Source organism: Camelina sativa, chromosome 4 (genome assembly GCF_030686135.1).
Source record: "Camelina sativa cultivar CO46 ecotype springtype chromosome 4, ASM3068613v1".
Classification (NCBI taxonomy): Eukaryota; Viridiplantae; Streptophyta; class Magnoliopsida; order Brassicales; family Brassicaceae; genus Camelina; species Camelina sativa.
Window position 1 is genome coordinate 32,720,301 of NC_141883.1, and position 23,108 is coordinate 32,743,408.

Here is a 23,108-nt window from a genome sequence, read left to right on the forward strand (position 1 = left end):
TAATTATATTAATTTTAATTTTTGTGAAAGTTAACATAGTGAAAAAGTTAAATTAGTTTTAAAATGAATTGGGATGGGATAGTTAGGTCAAGTTTGCTTCGTAGTTCTTTAGATTCTTCTGTGTGTTTGGTTGACGTCTAACCAATGCCACATCACTGCATGTACATAATATCAGCAGCATCTACGATTTTATTACAACTAATTAAAAGTGTCTTCTCATAATTTTTTAAATTTTCTGCTTATTGTATCAAAAATTTGGCATAAAATCTATATTTCGAATCATAACTTTAGTTAACAAAGATATGTATAAAACGATTGTTTTTAGAGAGGCAAAACCACATACATGAAAAATCACCTCACAGCATAAATTCAGTGGACACATATATTAATGAAGTTATTACTAGTAAGTAATAAAACAAAAATGATAAGATGAGAGGGTATCTATCGATTGAACAAATAAAAGATGCAAGTTGACCAATTAATTATCGAAATGATAGGAGAGCAAACTAAAGCAAGATATTAATAAAACATCTTTAACATTAAAAAAAAGATATATTAATAAAACACAAACCAAGCATTGAAAATTGGATATTTTTTTAACAGAATGACACATCCAAAACAAATAAGTCCAAGCAGACGCATGTCAATCTCACTCACTCTCGTTTTTTTTAATTTAATTATTTTGCTTAACCATCTTTTTAGGATATTGTAACGTAACCTTTTTTTATACTCCCAAGTTCCAAAAAAAACTATTCCCAGTTTTCACGTACTTTTGAAGACCACCTACTTCAAAATTATAATCGATCCGTTGCTTAATATTTTGATTTTAGAATTTTATTTACAATATAAATCATCACTATCGGCTATATCCTTTTTCCTTATTAAGAAGGGAGATTATTATAATTTGACCATTTTTCTCGTATATTTATTTTGTTGAATTAAGCAAAACAACTTTAATTTAAGAACTTTTCTTAAGCTTTGATGATGATGCAAAAAGAAAAAGAAAAGTAATATATATATATATATATATTAGAAAATCATTATTTTCTCAAGCAATCGCAAAATTCACGCAATTCTCTCGTCTCTCCTAAAATCATTTTTTTTTTGTGTTACATTTTATTTTTTTCTGGTTATAATATTTATTTTTGTTTTTATATATAATAATAAAAATAATGAAATTCAAGTGTTTTTTTTCTTTGTTTAATTTGGTTTTGGGTATTTTGAGTAGCTTATATAAATGGAGATTCCTTCGTCTTCTTCTTCTTCGTTGCCAGTTGCCACCAGAGACATTTCATAATACTTACATTTTAGCAGCTCTTCTTCTTCTTCTTTTTTTTTATTTATGTAAATTCAAAGACATATAACACACTAATCAAAAAAAAAAAAAAACCCTCTCTTTCTCCACATATCATGTAAAAAATTGTATCTTCTCTTCATGTATCTTTCTTCATCCAGATTCAATCTTCTTCCTCTTCTCCTTATTGGGTTTTCCTGCATTTCTTTCTCTGCTGTTCTTCGCTAAAACTTTGAATTAAAAGACATGTTCTTTAACATGGGTTTGTCCGGTTTGAAGTAGCTCATTCTTTGTTTCCCCCCCCCCCCCCCCCCCCTTTAAACCGGGTTTTTCACCTCAAAATCTTTCTTCTTCTCACCGTAAAAGGAAGGGAACTCCAAGTGTTTGACGAATTGACTGAGAGAAACAGAGCAAAGTGAGTCATGGAAGAGACTTTTGTGCCCTTTGAAGGAATCAAGAATGATCTTAAAGGACGATTGATGTGCTATAAGCAAGATTGGACCGGAGGATTCAAGGCTGGCTTTAGGTAACTAATCTTTCTTAATATCAATATGAATCTTCTTCATTGATTCCTTATTAATTTTAATATGGACCATCTCGATTTTTTTAGGATTCTGGCTCCCACCACATACATATTTTTCGCGTCTGCGATTCCTGTCATCTCATTCGGTGAACAACTTGAAAGAAGCACTGGTAAAATTAAAATTTTTGCAAAAAAAGTTTCTACCTTTATCCAAAGATTTGCACTTTTTCAGCATGAGGGATTGAAAAAATTGGATTATGAAATTTCGCAGATGGAGTTCTCACGGCTGTTCAAACCTTAGCTTCCACAGCCATTTGCGGCATGATACACTCCATTATCGGAGGTCAGCCTCTGCTTATTCTCGGAGTTGCTGAGCCTACTGTTATTATGTACACATTCATGTTTAACTTTGCTAAGGCTAGACCTGAATTGGGACGAGACCTCTTCTTGGCGTGGTCTGGATGGTGAGTGTTTACTTTGCTTTAATACAGTAACCAGTAACCAGGGTATTGAAAACATTTGTCATTACTGTTTGCAATCTCTGTGTAGGGTTTGCGTTTGGACTGCTTTGATGCTCTTTGTGCTGGCTATATGTGGAGCTTGTTCCATCATCAATAGGTTCACTCGAGTAGCTGGAGAATTGTTTGGACTGCTTATTGCTATGCTCTTCATGCAACAAGCCATCAAGGTAGGAATTCTTTTTAAGCAAGATTCTGAATTTTCAGATATTTGAGAAAATGTGGGTTTGCTTATCAAACTCTAACGCATGATAATTCAGGGGCTAGTCGATGAGTTCCGCATTCCTGAACGAGAGAATCAGAAGCTCAAGGAGTTCTTACCTTCCTGGAGGTTTGCTAATGGGATGTTTGCTCTAGTTCTCTCCTTTGGCCTTCTTCTCACTGGACTTAGAAGCAGAAAAGCCAGATCATGGCGGTACGGAACTGGTAAGTGAAACAAACATCTCTATCTCATGAGTTGGATTCTTCTTTCTATGGGATTCAGGCCAAAACATTTTTGAATTCTCGAAGAAGCCTAGTGACTCAGTTTGCTTCTCTTGCGCAGGCTGGCTCCGAAGCTTAATAGCTGACTATGGTGTACCACTCATGGTGCTAGTGTGGACCGGTGTCTCCTACATTCCAGCTGGAGACGTTCCAAAAGGAATCCCCCGGCGACTTTTTAGCCCAAATCCTTGGTCCCCTGGTGCTTATGGAAATTGGACTGTAGTAAAGGTATGTCTTTTTCTTTAATCTTCATGCATATGCACTTTTACTGACTGAAACATTAAGACTTACAAGCCTAAAAACTTGAAAATTTGCAGGAGATGCTTGATGTTCCAGTCGCCTACATTATTGGAGCTTTCATTCCAGCTTCAATGATTGCTGTGCTTTATTACTTTGACCATAGCGTAGCTTCACAGCTTGCACAGCAAAACGAATTCAATTTGAGAAAACCGTCTTCTTACCACTACGATTTGCTTCTTCTTGGGTTTCTGGTAAGAATTTGCTGGAAACAAAAAAGATTTTTCTATCCGAATTATTTTTTGGCGCCTATTGTTCATAATCAGTACTGCAAATGCAGACCTTAATGTGTGGTCTACTTGGAGTCCCTCCATCAAATGGTGTCATTCCTCAATCTCCAATGCATACGAAGAGCTTAGCAACTCTTAAATACCAGGTAACACCACTCACCATGGTCTTATTTTCAGGGGTTTCAGGAGTTTTGAGACTGACGTTTGCTCTCTCTGCAGTTGCTTCGTAACAGACTGGTTGCAACAGCACGAAGAAGCATAAAAACGAATGCAAGTTTGGGACAGCTCTATGACAATATGCAAGAAGCTTATCATCACATGCAGACACCATTAGTGCACCAACAACCCAAAGTATATAATTTTTCCCAAATCACTTTCTATTTTGTCAGTAAAACACGAAACTGAGAATTAGTTCTCTCCACCTGCAGGGTTTAAAAGAACTGAAAGAATCGACAATCCAAGCGACTACATTCACCGGAAACCTCAATGCTCCAGTTGATGAAACTCTGTTCGATATAGAGAAAGAAATTGATGATTTGCTACCAGTTGAAGTCAAAGAACAACGGGTAAGCAACTTGCTTCAGTCTACAATGGTAGGAGGATGCGTTGCAGCTATGCCTATCCTTAAAATGATCCCAACATCAGTCCTATGGGGCTATTTTGCCTTCATGGCCATTGAAAGCTTACCCGGAAACCAATTCTGGGAAAGGATCTTACTTCTCTTCACCGCCCCAAGTCGCCGCTTCAAGTAACTAAAGCTCCAATCTTTTTCTCACATTCAACTTCAAAAAGCCTCATCTCAACTCAGTTCTGTCACGTTTCTGTTTGCAGGGTTCTTGAAGATTACCATGCAACATTCGTGGAAACCGTTCCATTCAAGACAATTGCAATGTTCACTATTTTCCAAGCGATGTATCTCTTAATCTGCTTTGGCCTCACATGGATCCCAATCGCAGGAGTCATGTTCCCTTTAATGATCATGTTCTTAATCCCAGTCCGACAGTATATCCTCCCTAGATTCTTCAAAGGAGCTCATCTCCAGGACCTAGACGCAGCAGAGTATGAAGAAGCTTCAGCTTTACCCTTCAATCTCGCAGCGGTACAAATTCAATTACTCTGTTTTATTTTCTTTACTTCGTTTCTTTAGCTTCTTCTTATCTTTTTTCTCAAACTCTGATGTTGAACAGGAAACGGAGATAGGATCCAAAACTTCGTATCCGGGAGATTCAGAGATTCTTGATGAGGTTATTACACGAAGCAGAGGAGAGTTTAGACACACAAGTAGCCCTAAGGTGACAAGTTCGAGTTCGACTCCAGTCAACAACCGGAGTTTGTCTCAAGTGTTTAGTCCACGAGTGAGTGAAATCAGGTTGGGTCAGATGAGTCCTCGAATCGTCGGAAACATTCCAAAGCCGGCGAGTTGTGGGAGGAGTCCCTTGAACCAGTCGTCATCGAACTGAGATTATATAAATTCAAGAAGCTTAAATAAACGATACAAACCCTAATGAGGATGGATTAAAGAATGTTTAATTAGTTAGTTAATTTGATCTTTAGCTCCTTAAAAAAAAAAAAAAGGCTTCTTGAACATCTCTCTTTAGTTTATGTCATGTGTGTGTGTTTATGCCCCTTTCATGGTGTTTCATCATGTTTGATCTTGACTCTTGAGTCCTTGTGTAAAATACTAAAATATCTTACTTATTTCGTGATGTATGTAATGAGAAGGGGCAAATATGTAAAAATACTTCAAATGTTAACGGTAATAAGCAGTCTTTTTTATGTGAGAGCTTCTGTCTCAACGTCTCGTTAATCAATCGGTTAACAACATTACACATATCTGAAATTTAATTACGTTTTTTGGAGAGGTCAATAAAATTTTGATAGTTTAAAGATTTTACTTAGAATGTGTGTTTTTTACTGATAACTAGATATTCACCCGCGGTATACCGCAATACTATTTATTAATAAAAATAAAATGTTATTTGTTTTGTTTGAGGTTTATTGTTTTATATTATAAGAACTATAACCTACAATTAAATACTGTATGTTTATAGAATTAATTCATATTATTTTGTAAAATTGGAAATTTAATATTAATAAAATTAATTATAAATTAATACTTAATGTTAAAAGGAATAGTTCCTATTGTTTTGGAAATTTTATTAGGATGAAAAATCTTGTTTTCCAAAATCAAAACTTAATATTAATTACTTAAATGAAAAACAAATTAATAATAATATCAATGACATGCTTGTAAATAGGTACGAACTTCAGTATTTATTTGCTAAATGTCCTAATATATAGATTCATGATTGGGTTATTATGACTGCCATAAGTTTTAAAAAACTATTTATGACGTCGAAATATATTATTTCGAGAACTCGTGCATGGCAGTGTAAGCTTACGAAATTATCAATGTCGACTCACACTTAATAGCTGCGTTGAACTTCATGGATTAAAAATCATTAAGAAACTACGTCTTTTTATAAGTTCCGAATATACCACCAAGCATATAACATATAGTAAGCTAAGATATAATGAATGCCCAAAAATATAGTACTACATACATTACGAAGATAAAATACTAGTGTCTCAAGGCTGTTCTAAATCGTTTAAGAGCTCCGTTTGAAACAAGCTACTCATATATTGCAATTAATTAAGAAGGCTTAATTATCCTATGGAATGATGAATTGCTCCTTTACTTTTATTTTCATATGAAATGATGTCAAAACAGTTTTTCATGAATCCGTTCATCTATTGTCATCTCAAATTAGAGATACGATTATGATAGAGTGTTAAAAGACCCATCGATACCAAAACGTATTTGTATTACGAAACTATTACAAAAAAAAAAAAAAAAAAAAAAAGAATAAGAAGAAGGATATTCTACAAAGTTAAGAGAACTATGTGCGCAGGAGCTAGATTTAATTACACAAGCAAGGCAAGTAAACAGTTGGTGAATAAAAATACATCATGATGTTACATACATACTTTTCTTTGATTTACACATATGGAAAAGGAAAGCGTGAATGATTACGATTTAGAAGCAAAAGCAATGTAATGCTTTTGAGCATGAAAAGAGTGGCTATCTATCTGGTTCAAGTATAGTCATGTCGTTCGAAGGAAGCACTTTGGTACTATTTATATAAAACAATTCAAGGGTCAACTTCTATACCAAAACCGAACCAGACGAAGACAAAAGTAGAAGAACACGAATGTTCGATGTCAATAAGGAAAGGTGATGCTCCAATAGTTTAAACTTTGTCATTATGAGGGACAAAATGAAAAGGAATGGTTTCTAATTATCCTTGAAAAAGTAAAAAACACTAATAGCACTTGAGTAGAAATATGATGTATGAGAGGTCACGAACCAATTGAGTCCGACCCTCTTGGGAAAAGTTTTTTTTTTTTTTTTTAACATCTATTTTCGTTTACTTCGAATAAGAGTTTACAAAGTTACAGAGAAATGATCCACATAAAGATACATTTATGATCAATAAAGAAGAAATGATACAACAAAAGAAGTGAATTTAACGATGCTTCTTGTTTAGAAGAACTTACTCGCTAACAGATAATCAAGTCTGTTATTTTCCTTCTTCGTACTTGAACCCAAGTCATTGCGATTCTTGGCTATCATCCAACTATGAAAATACCAAATTCACTTCGCAATCATTAAAACACCAACCAGCAGAAGAATTTACAAATGATCATTCGCCGGAATCAAACTCTATTGAAGAGATATAAAATAAAAACAATTATTATATATAAACTATATATATAAATAGATCTGTGATATATGTATGATTGTCTTCCTCTGCCTTTAAAAATATCTGGGAGACAATAGCCATGGCGCCACTTGAAGATCTGCTATAAGTTTTGTATAACTATAAATGAGATCCATTTCATCTTTTACACCCATAATCTTCATTCTTCAACCATAATCATAATCACCAAAATGGATGCTTGAGATAATTAGGATAGACCTTGCCTTAAAAATGAATATCTTCTTTCCTGGAACACCCCTTTTTATGAGAGAAGACTTGGAACACAATCTGAATCTTACAAAAAACTAGATCTATGAAGGAATAAGATAAATTAAGAAGATGGAAGACGAACAGAAAGAGTATGTCCGACGCCGGAGCCGACGTCGGCCGAAGCCATAGTCTTGGTTAATCGCCTCTAGCGTCGTTTGTTAGGGGAGAGGAAAAACGGTTGTGGAATGACGTTCAAACGGTTTAGTCTCTTTCTGTAGATATATCTATTTATTTATTTAAATTGTATAATCATGATGAAGTAAAAAAAAAAAAAAAAAACTATGATAATATAAATGATTTGTTGGTAGTGATTAATTTAATATATATATCATAACTACTAAAATTAAATTTGGTTTGAAGAATCCACTAACTAGCCTAGCTACTACTAGACGTATGTAGTTGTAGAGAGAAGAATAAAAATTTACGTATCTTTGCTCACTAAATTGAGATTTCGTCTAAACTACTTTATTACCAAACCATAACTTAAGACAAAAACGTGGGTGGCTAACAAAAGAAGAACTAGTAAAGGGAACTCTTGCTTATCCATTTTTTGCTAAATTTTGTTTTTTTGGCATTAACCATTGACTCGATGGATAGTGAAATGTATGTTGTGTATCATTGATATTCTTGCTGTCTGCAATAATGGTAGATAGTAAGTTGCCTTATGCATAGGTCACCATCTAAATCATGCAATGGAGCTTTGTTTTATTTGTGTTGTGACTCTTTATTGTCTTAGGCTAAAACAGAAGTACAGAACTCTTTCGCATTCATTGCTCTCTTCCTCACCATAAAAGCAAACCCTCACATTCTTCAACTTCACCTTTGATGGAAATTAGAGACTAGACATACTCGTTGACCCTTTTTAACGTGTCAGTCTCATATTAACTTGACCAAAACCCACTCTTATATACTACATGTTCTATAAACTACGAATATACGTACCGTACAAATTAAAACCTATTGGTTCAGATCGTATACAATTTTAGTACTTGTTGAGTATATATATACTTGAATTATACCGAGAAAGAAAAAAAGAATATAGATTTTCTTTACATAACATAGATCTCTCACAAGATTATAATTTATATAGTAACAAAAATTATGTCATTGCATTGTTTACGATAAAGTCACAATACTATGCATGGAGCATGCATAATATGCCGATATCTCAAATCAAACACGAACAAAATACTTCTTCTTATTTACGGTTTTACAATTGTGTTCTTTACAGTTTAACAATAATTTTGGCTATCGTATCTACCAAATAAGTCCTAGAAAAATTGTGCTAACCAAGGTTTAAAGATGGATACAAATACATTGAAGTTTATAAAGTATTGATCGCGGCCCATGGTTCGAAGACAAAACCAAATTACCTAGCGTAATGGACTTTTATCATTGGGCTAGCGTTTAGAGTGCCTTTTTTATTGTAAGGATTAGGCCCATGAAACTAAGAATTGTAAATTTCCATATGTTTCAAACCATTTTTCTTTTAACGAACTAAAATATTGGGTACGTTTATAATTTTATTTTTACCTTACAGTATTTATATTTTTTGTTTAGCTTCTTAAAGTATTAGTGACTACGTTTCGTAGGGACGAAAAAAAGACTTAAAAATGTTTATCTATCACATAAAAATATAGAAAACATACAAAAATAACAGAAAATAATATACAAAAATACAAAATCGTATATAAAAAAAATAAGCACCCAAATTAAATAATTAAGAGTTTGACTGTTTTTTTTGGGTGGGATTGTTTGTACATTTGACAAGTTCTGGCTTCCATAATTCTATTAGTTTTATTAGAGTTTTCGTGAAACACGTTTCTTCTAGTAGTATTATTGATAAGGCGATGGATTCTTAGCATCGATATCGTGATGGAAGTTTACTAAAACTAAAGTAACTAATTGTCATTGCCAGCTATAAAAAAGTAGTGTTAGTATATTCACGATCACGAGGCGGCTGTTTAATATACTAAAACAGAGATCAGATGACTCATCTATCACTAAAACGATTTTAAGTGACATGGTTTGAGCATGTTTTGGATTATAGCAACAACTTAATCTTACGTTATCCATCAACCATCAATAAAGAAATAACTTGAGGCAACTCCGACAAGTAGTTTCCTACTTCTCGAACAAGTCACGTAAACTCAAAGTGTGAACATGAGTAGACATCTTCAGATTCTGGTCGGTTTAATCACATTCCAAAACTACCCCGACAAAACAAATGTAATTTCCACACACACCACTGAAGAATCCATATAAAAGTCGGACAGCCAAAGTTAGTTATTAAACGGTGGGTGTTTCCGTCATTTCCTCGAAAGCAAGGCGCGTCAAAGCCAAAACACGACACGTGTCATCAGTAAGTGCCTTGTTTTCGCCGCTGTAATCCACATCACTAACTTCAAAAAACGCCACGTGTTTTCCCGGTTAACCTGTAGCCACAGGTGACCGGTCACCCACACACTTGTATCATATCATCTATCAATCATCGTATAGAATATGAGAAGAAGCACACACGTCTCATCAAATTTTTTCGTCCACGAAGAGAAAAACTAAAATAACATAAAGCACGCAACTTTGAAATTTCCGATTCCAACACCAAGTGACGCACACAGCGAAATCGAGAGAAACAATTAAAGCTTTGATTGATTGATGTGAAGAACAGAAGAAGGAGATGGTGGCTGAAGCAGAGATTTTGTTTAAACAGAGTTTGCCTGTGGTTCTCGATGTCAAATTGTTCGGAGCACCAACCGGGGTTCAAGATTTTGACGGTATCTCGGCCGCGAAATCACCAGTTTCCTCGCCGAGTCTAGGTATCCGTCGCCCGGCGGCGTCGGTCTCCGCCGACTTATCGACTTCTTTTTCTGTAAGTGTTTCCGATTAAAGTTTAGATTTTGGATTTTGAAGAGAACTCCAATGATTGGAAATTGATATAGGTTCACCAAAGAAGATGTCTGTATAGAAACGAGGAATCTGAGTTGATTCGTTTCAGGGTTCTTCTTAGTTTTAGGTGGTGATGACTGAATTGTTAGTTGGAATTTAGCGACGAATCGTGATAAAGCTTGGGACTTTGGAGACTCAAGAGAGTCTTAACTACTCTGCTTGGAGAGTTTGTGTCTTAGTATTTGTATGTCTGTGTGTACCTTTTGAGGAGCGGTTCCAATTATTTTGATCTTTGTTGTTCCCCCCCCCCCCCCCCCCCCCCCCCCCCCCCCCCCCCAATTGTGCTTAGTTTGGGACTTGGGAGCTAACTGACTGAAGATATACTATTTTTTTACAGGATTTAAAATGTGGTGACTCAGTTCTGGATGATGATGATGATGATGAAGATAGCAGTTCTAGTGTCTCTTTTTATGCTCCTGTTATCCGCTCCGGGAGCTATGCTGATATTGGGCCTAGGAGATTCATGGAAGACGAACACATTTGCATAGACGATCTTTCTTCTAGAGTTGGATCTCTTTATGAGTTGCCAAAGCCAAGTGCTTTCTATGCGGTATTTGCATTTTTCGCCTCCTTTCCTTCTAATGCACATTTTATAATGCCATTTGGTCTTATTAAGAAGATCAGCCAATTTACTTGCTTCTTTGCATCTTCCATATAGGTTTTTGATGGACATGGAGGACCAGAAGCAGCAGCTTATGTAAGAAAAAACGCCGTTAGACTATTCTTTGAAGACCACCATAAGTTCCCACAAACAACGCAAGTGAGCAGTAGTTATGTCGAACAAGTCAAGAGTTCTTTGAGGAATGCGTTTCTTCAGGCTGATCTTGATTTAGCAGAGGAACGTAGCATTGGCTCTTCTTCTGGTACCACGGCTCTTGCTGCCCTTATTTTCGGAAGGTATGTGGTGTGCTTAACTCGAACAATGTCAGATTGTGTGTTGCTGATGGACTAATTTTTGTTTTTCCCTTTGTGCAGACAACTGATGGTGGCAAATGCTGGAGATTGCAGAGCAGTTCTCTGTAGGAACGGTGAAGCTATAGACATGTCTCAAGACCACAGACCAATCTACTTACCGGAAAGAAGAAGAGTGGAAGCATGTGGTGGTTTCATCGATGACGGTTACTTAAACGGCATTTTGTCGGTCACTCGAGCTCTTGGTGATTGGGACATGAAGCTACCACAAGGCTCACAATCTCCACTGATCGCAGAGCCAGAGATCAAACAGATAAATCTAACAGAAGAAGATGAGTTTCTGATAATCGGATGCGACGGGGTTTGGGATGTTTTGACAAGCCAAGAAGCCGTTAGTATTGTCCGAAGGGGATTAAGACGTCACGATGATCCAATGAGATGTGCTAGAGAACTTGTGATGGAGGCTTTAAGGCTAAACACGTTTGATAACTTAACTGTTGTTGTCGTTTGTTTATCCTCGGTCCATGATGTGGCGGCATCTGCCACGGCTATGGAGAAGCAACGGTGTTGTAGTTTGACGGCGGAGGCGTTTCATAGCTTGAGGAGCTTACTGGAAGGTTGAACAAAACAGTTGGAAAATATGATGATGATGATGACGACGAATAAAACAAATTTAGGAAGCTCGACAGATCTAGATGTATTAAACCCTAATCATGGTGGATCACAAATCTCTAGACCAACGTCTTAACGATTTTGCAAGATAACACTACAACGCAGGTAACAATTTAACTGTTTCATTTATAAAAGAAAAATAATTCGAAACGAAAGTCCGCTTGCTTAACACGTTGTCTAATTGTTTAGATATATTTATTTATTTTCCCATAGTCCGACATACACACATAATCTCAAAACTACTTAATTGGTCCTTCCTCATACATATGTCATGAGTTCATCATTATTATTACACAGACACGCCTCCTCGAACACAAGAAACACTTCGTCTTAAAGACGAGACTCGAGAGAAAAATACACAAACTAGACAAACACTTTTTGGTAAAACAACAATATTAATAAATTGAACACACAGAAAAAGAATAGTACTATATGCTTCTTCAGTGCCAAGCCAACGTCTTAACGACATATATATACACGAAAAGGGGGGGGGGGGGGGGGGGGCTTAGATCGCAACGATTTCTCAGTGAATCTGAAAGCCACAAGCCATGAATCGAAAACAAAATCAAGTCGATAACTAAAAAATTACCAAATCAAAGCTCGCGGGTTGAAGTGCGAAAGCCCTACCTCCTGATTCCGGTGTAGGAGTAAGTGAGCGCCGAGAGAAAGATGATCACCGGAAAAAAATTACGGAGAAAATGAGAGAGATGAGCAGAGAGATTTCGAAATTTCTGGGGAGAGAGAGAGAGAGAGAGAGAGAGAGAGAGGAGAGGGAAACTGAAAAAATTTTGATTTCGCACACACTACTTACTGTAGCTGAATTGAGTGTATCGATCTGCGACGCCGGAAATATTGGACGAGTTTACCCCTGTGGTTTCTCAGAATTACATTACATTGTGGCCGTCAGATTGAGGTGATGACGCGTGTCCTTATCTGCCTATATTATTCTCAACATTTTGGCGCTCTAATTCGCCTCTCAAATATGTTCAATCGTTTACAAACGAAGACGACCATTGCACGTGTCCGATTCTGTTAAACTTGACGGTCAAGCACGGTGAGTTTAATTATTTTTTTTTAAAAAAGAGCCGTCAAATAATCCGGTAATACTAACTACTAAGAAGAGTTTATTCAATCACGGATTTTAAATTCTAAACAAAGTTTCTGTGTGATTTAATTTTAAATTTTTTATTTTTATTTTTATGTAAATTATGTATTTTTATTCTATAATTTATAAATACTAGTTAAATTTATATGTTATTTGTTTAGTAATTTATTTTTGGATTCCAAAAAACTATCTTATATTCTTAGGAAAAAAAATCAATTTTTGTTTTTTGAAATATCAAATGGATTTTCAAGATGAGAGAATGTGAGAAATGGTTCTCCATAAAGAATCCTTTAGATACATTTTGGGACTGGTGGCCAATTATTAATTAGAGACCATCTAGGCAATAACCATTGTTTCAAGCTTGACCAATTTGAAAGAGCAAAATCAGAGCACACTATCATATCATAATTGTTTCATAAATTCATTGAGCCATATGCAATGTTTACCTAGTATAACAATGGATCAGACTTCTTTAAAAAAAAGTTCATAGAGATTCTTACCCAATGAATCTTGAAGCAAGAGTAGTAATTTTGATGTCAGTTCACATATGTGATGGAGACTCTACGAGTGTTGATAAACCTTGTCAGCATCTTCAGAGAATGGTGTCTTCTTGATACACAAAAGGCGGAGATATATTGATCCTTCCACAACATTTAAACCCAATTTATTTTCTGTTAATATGAAACGCGAAGAGAATATATTTGGGGATCTGCTAGCCCACTGAAAAGATTCTTCAGAGGAAGAGGAGTTAGAGAATAACTTGCGAGAGGCTAAATTGAGCTATAATGACAAATCTATATTAACATTTTTGCAGCAGTTTTTTGAAAAAAAAAAACTTTAGAGTTCTAAACTATTTACAATACTATGTCATTGGCATTTGTTATATTTTTCACATATTTTAGCAATAGAAAATCAAGTCAATCGTTTTCCTTTATCATAACCCTATAAATCAGTTTGAAATAGATTTTGTATATGCGTCATTACTCAACAAATTCAATTCCGAAATTAATTTCCCCCAAAATCTCTATATGCATAACCGAAAAAAAAAAGAAACAAATTAAAGTCTTAGAAAATATCGAATAAGATTAAATTTGGTATATTCCTAATAATCAAAATATTTTGCAAATATTTAATCCCTAAATAGTTGCATTAACCGATATAGGTTGAAATGTTCAACCTAATTTAGAGCCTATACATTACTTGGCCCTTAATCGCATGTTAACATCACCAAAAATCTCAAACATACGGCTTAAGTGGTTATGATATATATATTTTTGGTTAAATATAATGTTGGAGAAACAATAGAGTGGTTATGATATATATATATATATATATTGGTTAAAGAGCATTATTAACATTTTGTAATATCATATACTTGGAATTTTAGAATATAGTCATTTCAGTTCTCAAATATAAGGTTTTCTTATACAGTTAAGTCATTATTGTTTAATTTATTTTATCAAAGAAAAATTTATTGTTTATTTTATGTTTAATGCTTTTAGTTTCACTAATAGTTTGGTTTGTATAACATATATGTTCATAAACAAGAATAAGATGAATCAAAACAAAAATAGAGAAGTCTTAGTTTTCGTTTTTCTACTTTTGTTTTGTTTTTTCTTAATTCATGTAAATTATATTCAATTTATTATATTTTTTTGATAATAACTATAATTATTTATCTATATTAAAAATACATTTTAATTTATTGACAATAAGAACCATCTCTAATTAAAAAAAAATCAGTAATTACACTTAAAATCTTTTACGGTTATAGTTTCTTAGTTTCCAAATTAGACGATTTATAACAAAAGATAGTTAATGTGATAGCTAAATCCCCAAATTAAACCAAAATGATAACGTGATTATGAAGATAATTATTTTAGAGAATCTACTTATTTTAAGAAAACTCTATAAAAATCTAAATTGTTTCCTATAATTTCGTTTTAATGTCATATCTTCCTGTAATACTCAATTCAGATTTTTTGGCTTCTATTATGGTTTTTTAAGCATGATTGGTAGTCTTTGGCCAGATGGTCCTAATTAACAATAAAGTTATATTAATTAATGAAAAATGATATAATTTGTAGAAGAGAATTCTTTATAGGTATTAGACTTTTCATACAATTCAGATTGTTTATATATTTTTCACTAATATTTTCAAGATATTTAAGTTATTTTCTGAAACTGATATTTGGTAAAATCTTTTAAATCTTACAAAATCATTCACGATATAACACCAAACTCAACAAAAATAAAAGATGTATATGTTTTATCTGTATTAAAAATTTTGAAATACATTTGGTGTTCTACCTTTTAAGTTACTTATTTATAAAGTTAATCCCTAAAAAATTATACAAAAAAATAAAACCAATTAAATTCCTAAAGTGTCTCTACCAATTTGGTTTATAATTTCCTAAAACAAATTATATATTTAGAAACTTATTACACTTAATAACATATGCCAAAAATATATATACATGATTTTTTTTTCTTTAAAAACTCTCATATTCAGTAATAACTATATTGTTTGATATGAATAATTAAAATCTTTATTGGTTATTAATATGCTGATAAAAATGTAAAAATAATCAGTTCACGGGTTAAATATAATAATTTGGAGTATTTATAATATATTTTAATCCACGGTATACTGTATAATAATTTTTAAAATATAATAATGCAAGAATAATTCTTTCACGGGTTAAATCTAAAAAGTACTAAAAATTTAAATTTTTATAACCATAAGAAACTCGATACGGTAAAAATATAACATTATATTATAAAGTAAACTAAATAATTGTCTTGTCGTGTCTGCGGTATACAGCTGGTCAAATTTTAGAACTAAAAGTAAAAATACAATTATATAGTCTTTAACACTAAACAAAATTAACAAACAAATATAATTTTAAAATTTTTTGATTTTTTGTTATAAAAATATTGGTTAAAATCTAGTACTACTGGGTAAAGAATAACAAGTGAACACTAGTGCAGTCATATGTAGATCAACACCAACACAAACTTGCTAGCTAAAGCAGTACGGCGCAGGCTAAATTGCATTTTGGTTGGTGATTGAATGTTTTTTTTTTTTTATGATATATGTTGTCATATTTGCTCTGATTAAGTAAGTAATTAAGTAGAATGATCAATATTATTTTTCTTTAAAATGGTAGACAATTGTGAGGAAAGTGAGACTTATCACAGAGTAAAGGCTTATATGGACATTAAGATAAATATGATGTTTTTCTTTGTTTGTAATAAACATATTAAGATAAAAAGTTTAAAATACGTAGATTCGGTCAACACAATTTACAATCTATACCTTACTTAGATACCCTAGTGCATAGCATAATCCACGGATGGTTCTTCAAGTGTATAAATACTAATACTAGCTAGCCTGATCAAGTTTTATCTCCGAGTATAACTGTGAATCAATCCTATTAAACAATGTCGGGAAGCAAGTAAGTGCTTAATTTCTCTCTCACACACATATTTGATTAGTTAATCTAATTTATCTACTTTGTGTGAATGCAGAAGATTGAATGGCAAAATCGTGATTATAACAGGCGGAGCCAGCGGGATTGGAGCCGAATCCGCTAGGCTGTTCGCTAACCACGGAGCTAAAGTGGTCATAGTTGACGTACAAGAAGAGCTAGGTCAAAACGTTGTCGTTTCAATAGGTAACGACAGAGGAAGTTTTTACCGTTGCGATGTTTCGAACGAAACAGAGGTAGAAAACGCCGTTAAGTTCACCGTCGAAAAACACGGAAAGCTAGACGTTCTGTTTAGTAACGCTGGAGTCATTCTGTTTAGCCAACCGGGCGTCGTGGAAACGCCGGGAAGCATACTCGACTTGGATCTCCAAAGGTTTGACCGAACAATGGCGGTGAACGTTCGTGGAGCGGCTGTGTTTATCAAACACGCGGCACGTGCCATGGTGGAGAAAGGCACGCGTGGTTCCATCGTTTGTACGACCAGCGTTACGGCGGAGGTTGGTGGTCAGGGATCTCATGAGTACACGGCGTCGAAGCATGGGCTCGTGGGGCTGATTAAATCGGTTTGTGGCGATTTAGGGAAACATGGGATAAGAATAAACGGCGTCGCACCGTTCGCGGTGGCGACGGGGATGACTAGCCACGACGAGGAGACGGCGAAGCAGGTTGAAGGGTATTGCGAAGCTAAAGGGATTCTTAAAGGTGTTGTGTTGAAGGCTCGACACGTGGCAGAGGCTGCTCTGTTTCTTGCTTCTGATGATTCGGCTTATATCAGTGGTCAGAACTTAGCAGTGGATGGTGGTTATTTGAAACTGCAGAATCTCTTATGTTCAGTAAAAATATTGGTCATTTGTTTCCCTGTTATTGATGAAGTTATGAAAGTGTTTTAGTAGTTGAATATCATATTCCATATCAAGATCTTCGTCTTTTTTCTTAGATCGTTTGATTTTTAGCTATGGACGAAAGATGCTTTAAAATTCATAATTAGTTGTTGAATATCATAATCCCTTATCAAATTAGAATGTTGAGGGAACTTAACTATGCAAAATCTGAGTAATCCTTTATTTTCAGTTTACAAACAATTAAAGACCATTTCAAGCTACATAGAGTGAATTTGAGTTAACTATGAGAATTATTATATACTCCATATGAACCAAGTGTAAATTATTAGTATTACGGTGCATAATTCAGAGGTCAAACAATTCTTGAGCCATTAAACAAAAAAAGTGAAACCCACATGGCACGACAGAGTTGACTTCTTTTTACCATACATATTATTCATGTATAAATAATCATCCTTCCACACATGGTTCTGCGTAACTATATTCTTCCAAAATTTTCCAAAACGTCTCAACAACAATGTCTGGAAATAGGCAATTTCCTCATCTCTCATAACATGTATGCTAACGTTTAAACCGTACGTTTTACATAATTTTCTAATAGTGATTTGTTTCTTTGCAGATTGGATGGCAAAATCGTTATTATTACTGGTGGAGCAAGCGGGATTGGGGCTGAGTCCGTCAGGTTATTTACAGAACACGGCGCTCGAGTCGTCATTGTTGACGTACAAGACGGGCTAGGTCAAAACCTCGCCGCTTCAATCGGAGAAGACAAAGCGAGTTACTATCACTGCGATGTCACCAACGAGACGGAAGTTCAAAAAGCTGTTAAGTTCACCGTCGATAAACACGGGAAGCTTGACGTTCTGTTTAGTAACGCCGGCGTTATTGAGCCGTTTGCGAGCATCCTCGACCTAAACCTCGACGAGTTGGACCGTATATTCTCCGTTAACCTTCGCGGTGCAGCCGCTTTCATCAAGCACGCGGCACGTGCCATGGTGGAGAAAGGCACGCGCGGCTCCATCGTTTGCACTACCAGTGTCGCTGCTGAGATCTCCGGGACAGCACCACACGGGTATAAACTAAAATTTCTGTTACGAATCCAATAAACAATACATGTTATTAGCTAGATCGTGACAACAAGACCATGCAACAGCAAGGTTATCATAAGTAGCAAAAAATGGTCATGTTGCCACGATTCATTTGAGATTTAGTTTTGTTGTCACCAAAATTAATTAATTCCAACAAACATATTTAAATGTGAGATTAAATAATTTATAGGTACACGGCGTCGAAACATGGGCTATTGGGTTTGATCAAATCAGCTTCTGGTGGGTTAGGGCAATACGGGATAAGAGTAAACGGTGTTGCTCCGTTTGGGGTTGCAACACCGTTGGTTTGTAATGGCTTCAAGATAGAGGCAAACGTGGTGGAGGAGAACACGTTAGCGTCGGCGAATCTAAAGGGCATTGTGTTGAAAGCTCGCCACGTGGCAGAGGCTGCTTTGTTTTTAGTATCTGATGAGTCGGCTTACGTAAGCGGACAGAACCTGGCAGTTGACGGCGGTTACTCGGTGGTTAAGCTGTTGATATAATACAACTTGGCCACAAAGGTCCCATGATGAAATGTTTCTTTATAGTAATTCGGTCAAAAGTTGACTTCACTTAAATTTGTAGAGAGAGAGACATGGGGATTGGGAAGTTTCTGAGGTTGCAAATTTCCTTGAATTGTGGATGTTGTAATTTTATATGGAAACATTCATTATCCAACAAAGTGCGCATCTCGAGGATAATCATTTAAGCAAATTACAAGCTTAATTAGATCAATAGTGGCCTGATGGGCTTTTCTACTCTGCTTCGAGCCTCTCTGTTTTCATATTTATATAGCCTCTTTGCTATTTCATTTGGATTTTTCTGTTAATATATAACTTTCTCAATAGTCAATTACTCCGTTTCTAGATGATGTGGATACTTACATTATTATTTTTTTTTTTTAATTTATAAACTTAGTCATGCATCATTCTTTTTCTCAAAATAAAGGTTTACTTACTTAAAATTCATTAGAACATTTTTTTCTTTGTGGAAAACTATCATCTCCTTGCGTTTTATTCAAAAATTAAAAAGAATTACAACACAACTTGTCGTGGGGTTTCATGCCCGCGAGCATCCTCATCAACAATAAGACCAACATCACTTGGACTAGACTTTAAAAAATGATAACCCAAAAGTAAAGTAAAAGTATAGAAAGCTACCCGTTCTGCAAGATGGTTCGTTTCTCTATACACATGTAATATCCGGACTCTTCAGTCCCTAGAAAGAAAGCCATGGCACAAACGCACCAGGAAAACTAAGGGATGCGTGTCGCTAATCCCCGTTGTTAAGAACCCCACCACCAACTTGGAATCCAACTCAACCTCCACAGCCCGAACATTCTTCTCCCAAGCTAAATAAAGATCATAATAAACCTCCCATAGCTCCGCTAGGTTAGCTGAACTGAACATATGCCAATATTCAGAGCAAAACCACCGCACCACCGACCTGTATGATCTCTGAATACCCCTCTCGCGGTTGCCAATCCTGGATTCCCACGGGATGCTCCGTCGGTGTTAAGCTTAATCCATCCTTCAGTCGGAGCTCGCCAACGGATCATTTGTTCCACCCGTTCTCTCCTATTCTCCCTTGGTTCTCGAACACGATGCGCTTGACTCACCTCCTTGGCCAACGCTTTGACAAACTTGATCCGATCCTACATTTCCCAACTACACCAAAAACATTACCACACCGCCACTTCCAGCTCCACCATAGTCCCATAGCAAATAGAGTGGACCAAACACAGCCTCCAACATCCGTTGTTACCCCTAGGTTCCCATACAACCAATCCAAGAGAGAGCCACTAAAGAAAAGATGTCTCATATTCACCGGAACCATACGATTCCATACCCCTGCCATTGCTGGACAGTCTCGTAACACATGTAAAATTGTTTCCTCATCACCTTTGCAGACTTGAAAAATGCTAGAATCGCCAATATGTCTTCGATGACGTTCATGATTAGTCATGAGAACTTGATTAGCCGCCAACCACAAAAAAGTCCTTACCCTTTCCAGAGCCACTACCCGCCAAACACGAGCATAAAACGCGGCCATAGATTGCCTTGGAGACGAGTTTCGTGTAAGCATATTATAAGCAGAAGCCACACTGAATCTCCCATCTGTAGAACCTCCCCCGGCTAACCTGTCAATAGCTCTAGTCACATTATCAACCACCACCGATGACAGCATCGAACAAATGTCCTGCATTAGAACATTTCTATTATTGATAGAGATAGAGTGATTTTTTTAGATTAAAATTTTAAATGATAAACTATAATAAAATTAAAACCAATAGAAAAATGACATGTAAGGTAGAAAGTGTCTTGAATGATGTCTCTCTAGTCCGTTGTTACCCTTTTCTTCTCTTTCTTCAAAATTGTCTTAAATTCATATTAACAAAAATACTAAAGACATAAGCAATGGAGGGGGTCTTATGTTCAGTTCTTTTTGGTTTATATAGAAACAGTTAGGGAAAGGTTACATCATATGTAGTTGTGTAGTCTTTAATTTCTCCGTTGAAGGTTTCAATTAGAACTTATAAATATTGATACAGTATACATAATTAAATGTTAAATAACTATAATCGTGTCGAAACCTTCAACGGTAGTTGTGTAGTCCTTTTCTTGTCTTGACAGCTAGCAGTCCAAAAATAAGAAGAAAAGTCTAACATTGTGAACAAAAACTCAAAATGTAGTTTATAAAAAAAAAGAATTAAGTCAATAAATAGAAACAGCATGGTGTATCGATCGAGTCAGTCACTCCTTCAAGTGTCTATATATATACAATCTCTCTTTTTATCTCTGTGTCTCCGTTTGAAATCATTCAACAATGTCAGGACTTAGGTAAGTGGCTCCAAAGCATTTACATATGCTAACCGATTTATTTGCGTAACTACAACGTTCGTTAATTTATATGTATACGTATGATCAGATTGGAAGGCAAGATCGCAATTATAACAGGTGGAGCTAGCGGTATTGGAGCCAAAGCGGTTAGGCTGTTCACGGACCACGGAGCTAAGGTGGTCATCGTTGACTTACAAGAAGAGCTTGGTCAAAAAGTAGCCGCTTCTATCGGGGATGAGAGAGCTACTTTTTACCGTTGCGATATAACAAACGAAACGGAGGTGGAGAACGCCGTTAAGTTCACCGTCGAGAAACACGGAAAGCTAGACGTTCTTTTCAGTAACGCCGGCGTTATGGAACAGCCGGAGAGCTTTCTTGAGTTGGACCTCGAGCTGTTTGACCGAACCATGGCGGTCAACGTTCGTGGTGCGGCTGCGTTTATCAAACATGCGGCACGTGCCATGGTGGAGAAGGGCACGCGTGGGTCTATCGTATGTACGACGAGCGTCTCTTCGGAGATCAGTGGTGTGGGACCTCATGCGTACACGGCGTCGAAGCATGCACTTCTCGGGCTTATGAGATCTGCTTGTGGCGGGCTGGGAAAGTACGGGATTAGAGTCAACGGTGTTGCACCGTATGGGGTGGCCACGGCGCACAACAGCCGTGACGAGGAAACGGCGAAGATGGTGGAGGACTATTGCGCCGCCACGGCGATTCTTAAGGGTGTTGTACTTAAGGCACGCCACGTGGCAGAGGCGGCTTTGTTTCTGGCTTCTGATGATTCGGCTTACGTCAGCGGCCAAAACCTGGCTGTCGACGGTGGTTATAGCGTCGTCAAGCCCATGTGAAAGAAATAAGTTGGCTGTTGATTTGACGTTTTTTTTTCTTTTCATTTTAATGTTATTAATTGGTATTGGCGAATAATTCCATATTATTCAGCTTATCACCAAAGCTTCATAAAATAAAATAATAAAATAATAAAATGTTAAATTTAAATAGACATATACATGTTGAACTTATGAGACCAAGCTTACGGACCGTTATGATGGGACCGGATGCTAAGTCAGGTTTGTTTTCAACATATTTAAATTTACCACTTAAGTTTGAAAATATTTTGTAAAAAAAAGAAAAAAAATAGTCAAATCCTTTTAACAAAGAAGTCAACTTCTTTTGTCTTTTTTAAAGGAAATTAAGAAAGCAATATTGTACCTCCTACAGCTTGTGTGATATGGATGTGACAAACGTCTTGGCTGTGCAAAAGCAAGTAATTCGACCTCCTTCAGCTCATCCAACCTTTAACTCCTATTAAAAATTTGCATGTTGGTCTAAGAGCATGTTTATCGGTGGGTTTGAGTAAGGGGAGTTCTTAAATTTTTTATAAATTAATTGTGTACTGTTTGGAATATAAGAACCAATGATCTTTTAGATAAAATTTTCTCTTTTATTGGTAGATTCTTATTTTGGGTCTCTTATTTTTGAAAATATTGTTTTTTAAAATTTAAAAAATTTAAATAGAATAGAAATGGTATAAATGTGTAAACATTTAAGATTTTATAAAATTAGAAAATATTCCATTTTTATTAATTTTCAAACATACAAAACATAATAAAAACATTAATACATATTACAACAGAAGTGCAATTTATAAATGAAGAAAATGATTAATTTTAATACTGATTTGCTCCAAATTTTGCCCAAATATTTTCAACCAAATCATCTTTATGTTTATGCCTATGCTCTCTTGGATGTATCAAACTACTGCTCTCGTACATACATTTCCAAGCATAAAATAAACAGGAATTAGATTTTAAGATTGTTGTTAAACTTATTTGCTAC

General features: G+C 35.5%; 5 protein-coding genes and 1 long non-coding RNA gene across 6 annotated transcripts; 5 read left to right on the forward strand and 1 right to left on the reverse strand.

The window, feature by feature from the left end:
* Positions 1-1,162: 1,162 nt before the first annotated feature.
* On the forward strand, positions 1,163-5,126 carry LOC104783305 (boron transporter 1). The gene is made up of 12 exons (XM_010508442.3): positions 1,163-1,820; positions 1,905-1,987; positions 2,089-2,281; positions 2,367-2,505; positions 2,596-2,761; positions 2,880-3,046; positions 3,136-3,309; positions 3,396-3,491; positions 3,565-3,696; positions 3,774-4,093; positions 4,177-4,444; positions 4,533-5,126. The coding sequence occupies exons 1-12, from the start codon at positions 1,717-1,719 to the stop codon at positions 4,803-4,805; spliced, it is 2,115 nt and encodes a 704-aa protein (XP_010506744.1). The 5' UTR covers positions 1,163-1,716; the 3' UTR covers positions 4,806-5,126.
* Positions 5,127-9,667: 4,541 nt separating this feature from the next.
* LOC104783304 (putative protein phosphatase 2C 49) lies at positions 9,668-12,116 on the forward strand. Its single transcript, XM_010508441.3, has 4 exons — positions 9,668-10,245; positions 10,660-10,872; positions 10,981-11,219; positions 11,298-12,116. The coding sequence occupies exons 1-4, from the start codon at positions 10,054-10,056 to the stop codon at positions 11,854-11,856; spliced, it is 1,203 nt and encodes a 400-aa protein (XP_010506743.1). The 5' UTR covers positions 9,668-10,053; the 3' UTR covers positions 11,857-12,116.
* An 18-nt stretch (positions 12,117-12,134) lies between these two features.
* On the reverse strand, positions 12,135-12,704 carry LOC147946429 (uncharacterized). The gene is made up of 2 exons (XR_015597780.1): positions 12,534-12,704; positions 12,135-12,438 (listed from the first exon to the last, which is right to left on the reverse strand). It is a non-coding gene; the product is annotated as an uncharacterized LOC147946429 (long non-coding RNA).
* A 3,714-nt stretch (positions 12,705-16,418) lies between these two features.
* On the forward strand, positions 16,419-17,405 carry LOC104784454 (short-chain dehydrogenase reductase 3a-like). The gene is made up of 2 exons (XM_087512146.1): positions 16,419-16,469; positions 16,543-17,405. The coding sequence occupies exons 1-2, from the start codon at positions 16,456-16,458 to the stop codon at positions 17,390-17,392; spliced, it is 864 nt and encodes a 287-aa protein (XP_087368272.1). The 5' UTR covers positions 16,419-16,455; the 3' UTR covers positions 17,393-17,405.
* Positions 17,406-17,709: 304 nt separating this feature from the next.
* On the forward strand, positions 17,710-19,133 carry LOC104783298 (short-chain dehydrogenase reductase 3b-like). The gene is made up of 3 exons (XM_010508434.3): positions 17,710-17,875; positions 17,964-18,416; positions 18,623-19,133. The coding sequence occupies exons 1-3, from the start codon at positions 17,862-17,864 to the stop codon at positions 18,933-18,935; spliced, it is 780 nt and encodes a 259-aa protein (XP_010506736.1). The 5' UTR covers positions 17,710-17,861; the 3' UTR covers positions 18,936-19,133.
* A 1,872-nt stretch (positions 19,134-21,005) lies between these two features.
* Positions 21,006-22,270, forward strand: LOC104783299 (short-chain dehydrogenase reductase 3a-like). Its single transcript, XM_010508435.2, has 2 exons — positions 21,006-21,272; positions 21,361-22,270. Exons 1-2 carry the CDS (start codon positions 21,259-21,261, stop codon positions 22,118-22,120), a joined length of 774 nt encoding a protein of 257 aa, XP_010506737.1. The 5' UTR covers positions 21,006-21,258; the 3' UTR covers positions 22,121-22,270.
* The last annotated feature ends 838 nt before the right edge of the window (positions 22,271-23,108 follow it).

Coding starts and splice junctions, on each gene's coding strand:
- LOC104783305 (XM_010508442.3), top strand. CDS start 1,717: ATGGAAGAGACTTTTGTGCCCTTTGAAGGAATCAAGAATGATCTTAAA. Junction 1,988..2,088: donor ACAACTTGAAAGAAGCACTG/GTAAAATTAAAA, acceptor GAAATTTCGCAG/ATGGAGTTCTCACGGCTGTT. Junction 2,506..2,595: donor TCATGCAACAAGCCATCAAG/GTAGGAATTCTT, acceptor ATGATAATTCAG/GGGCTAGTCGATGAGTTCCG.
- LOC104783304 (XM_010508441.3), top strand. CDS start 10,054: ATGGTGGCTGAAGCAGAGATTTTGTTTAAACAGAGTTTGCCTGTGGTT. Junction 10,246..10,659: donor ACTTATCGACTTCTTTTTCT/GTAAGTGTTTCC, acceptor ATTTTTTTACAG/GATTTAAAATGTGGTGACTC. Junction 11,220..11,297: donor GCTGCCCTTATTTTCGGAAG/GTATGTGGTGTG, acceptor CCCTTTGTGCAG/ACAACTGATGGTGGCAAATG.
- LOC104783298 (XM_010508434.3), top strand. Junction 18,417..18,622: donor TCCGGGACAGCACCACACGG/GTATAAACTAAA, acceptor AATAATTTATAG/GTACACGGCGTCGAAACATG.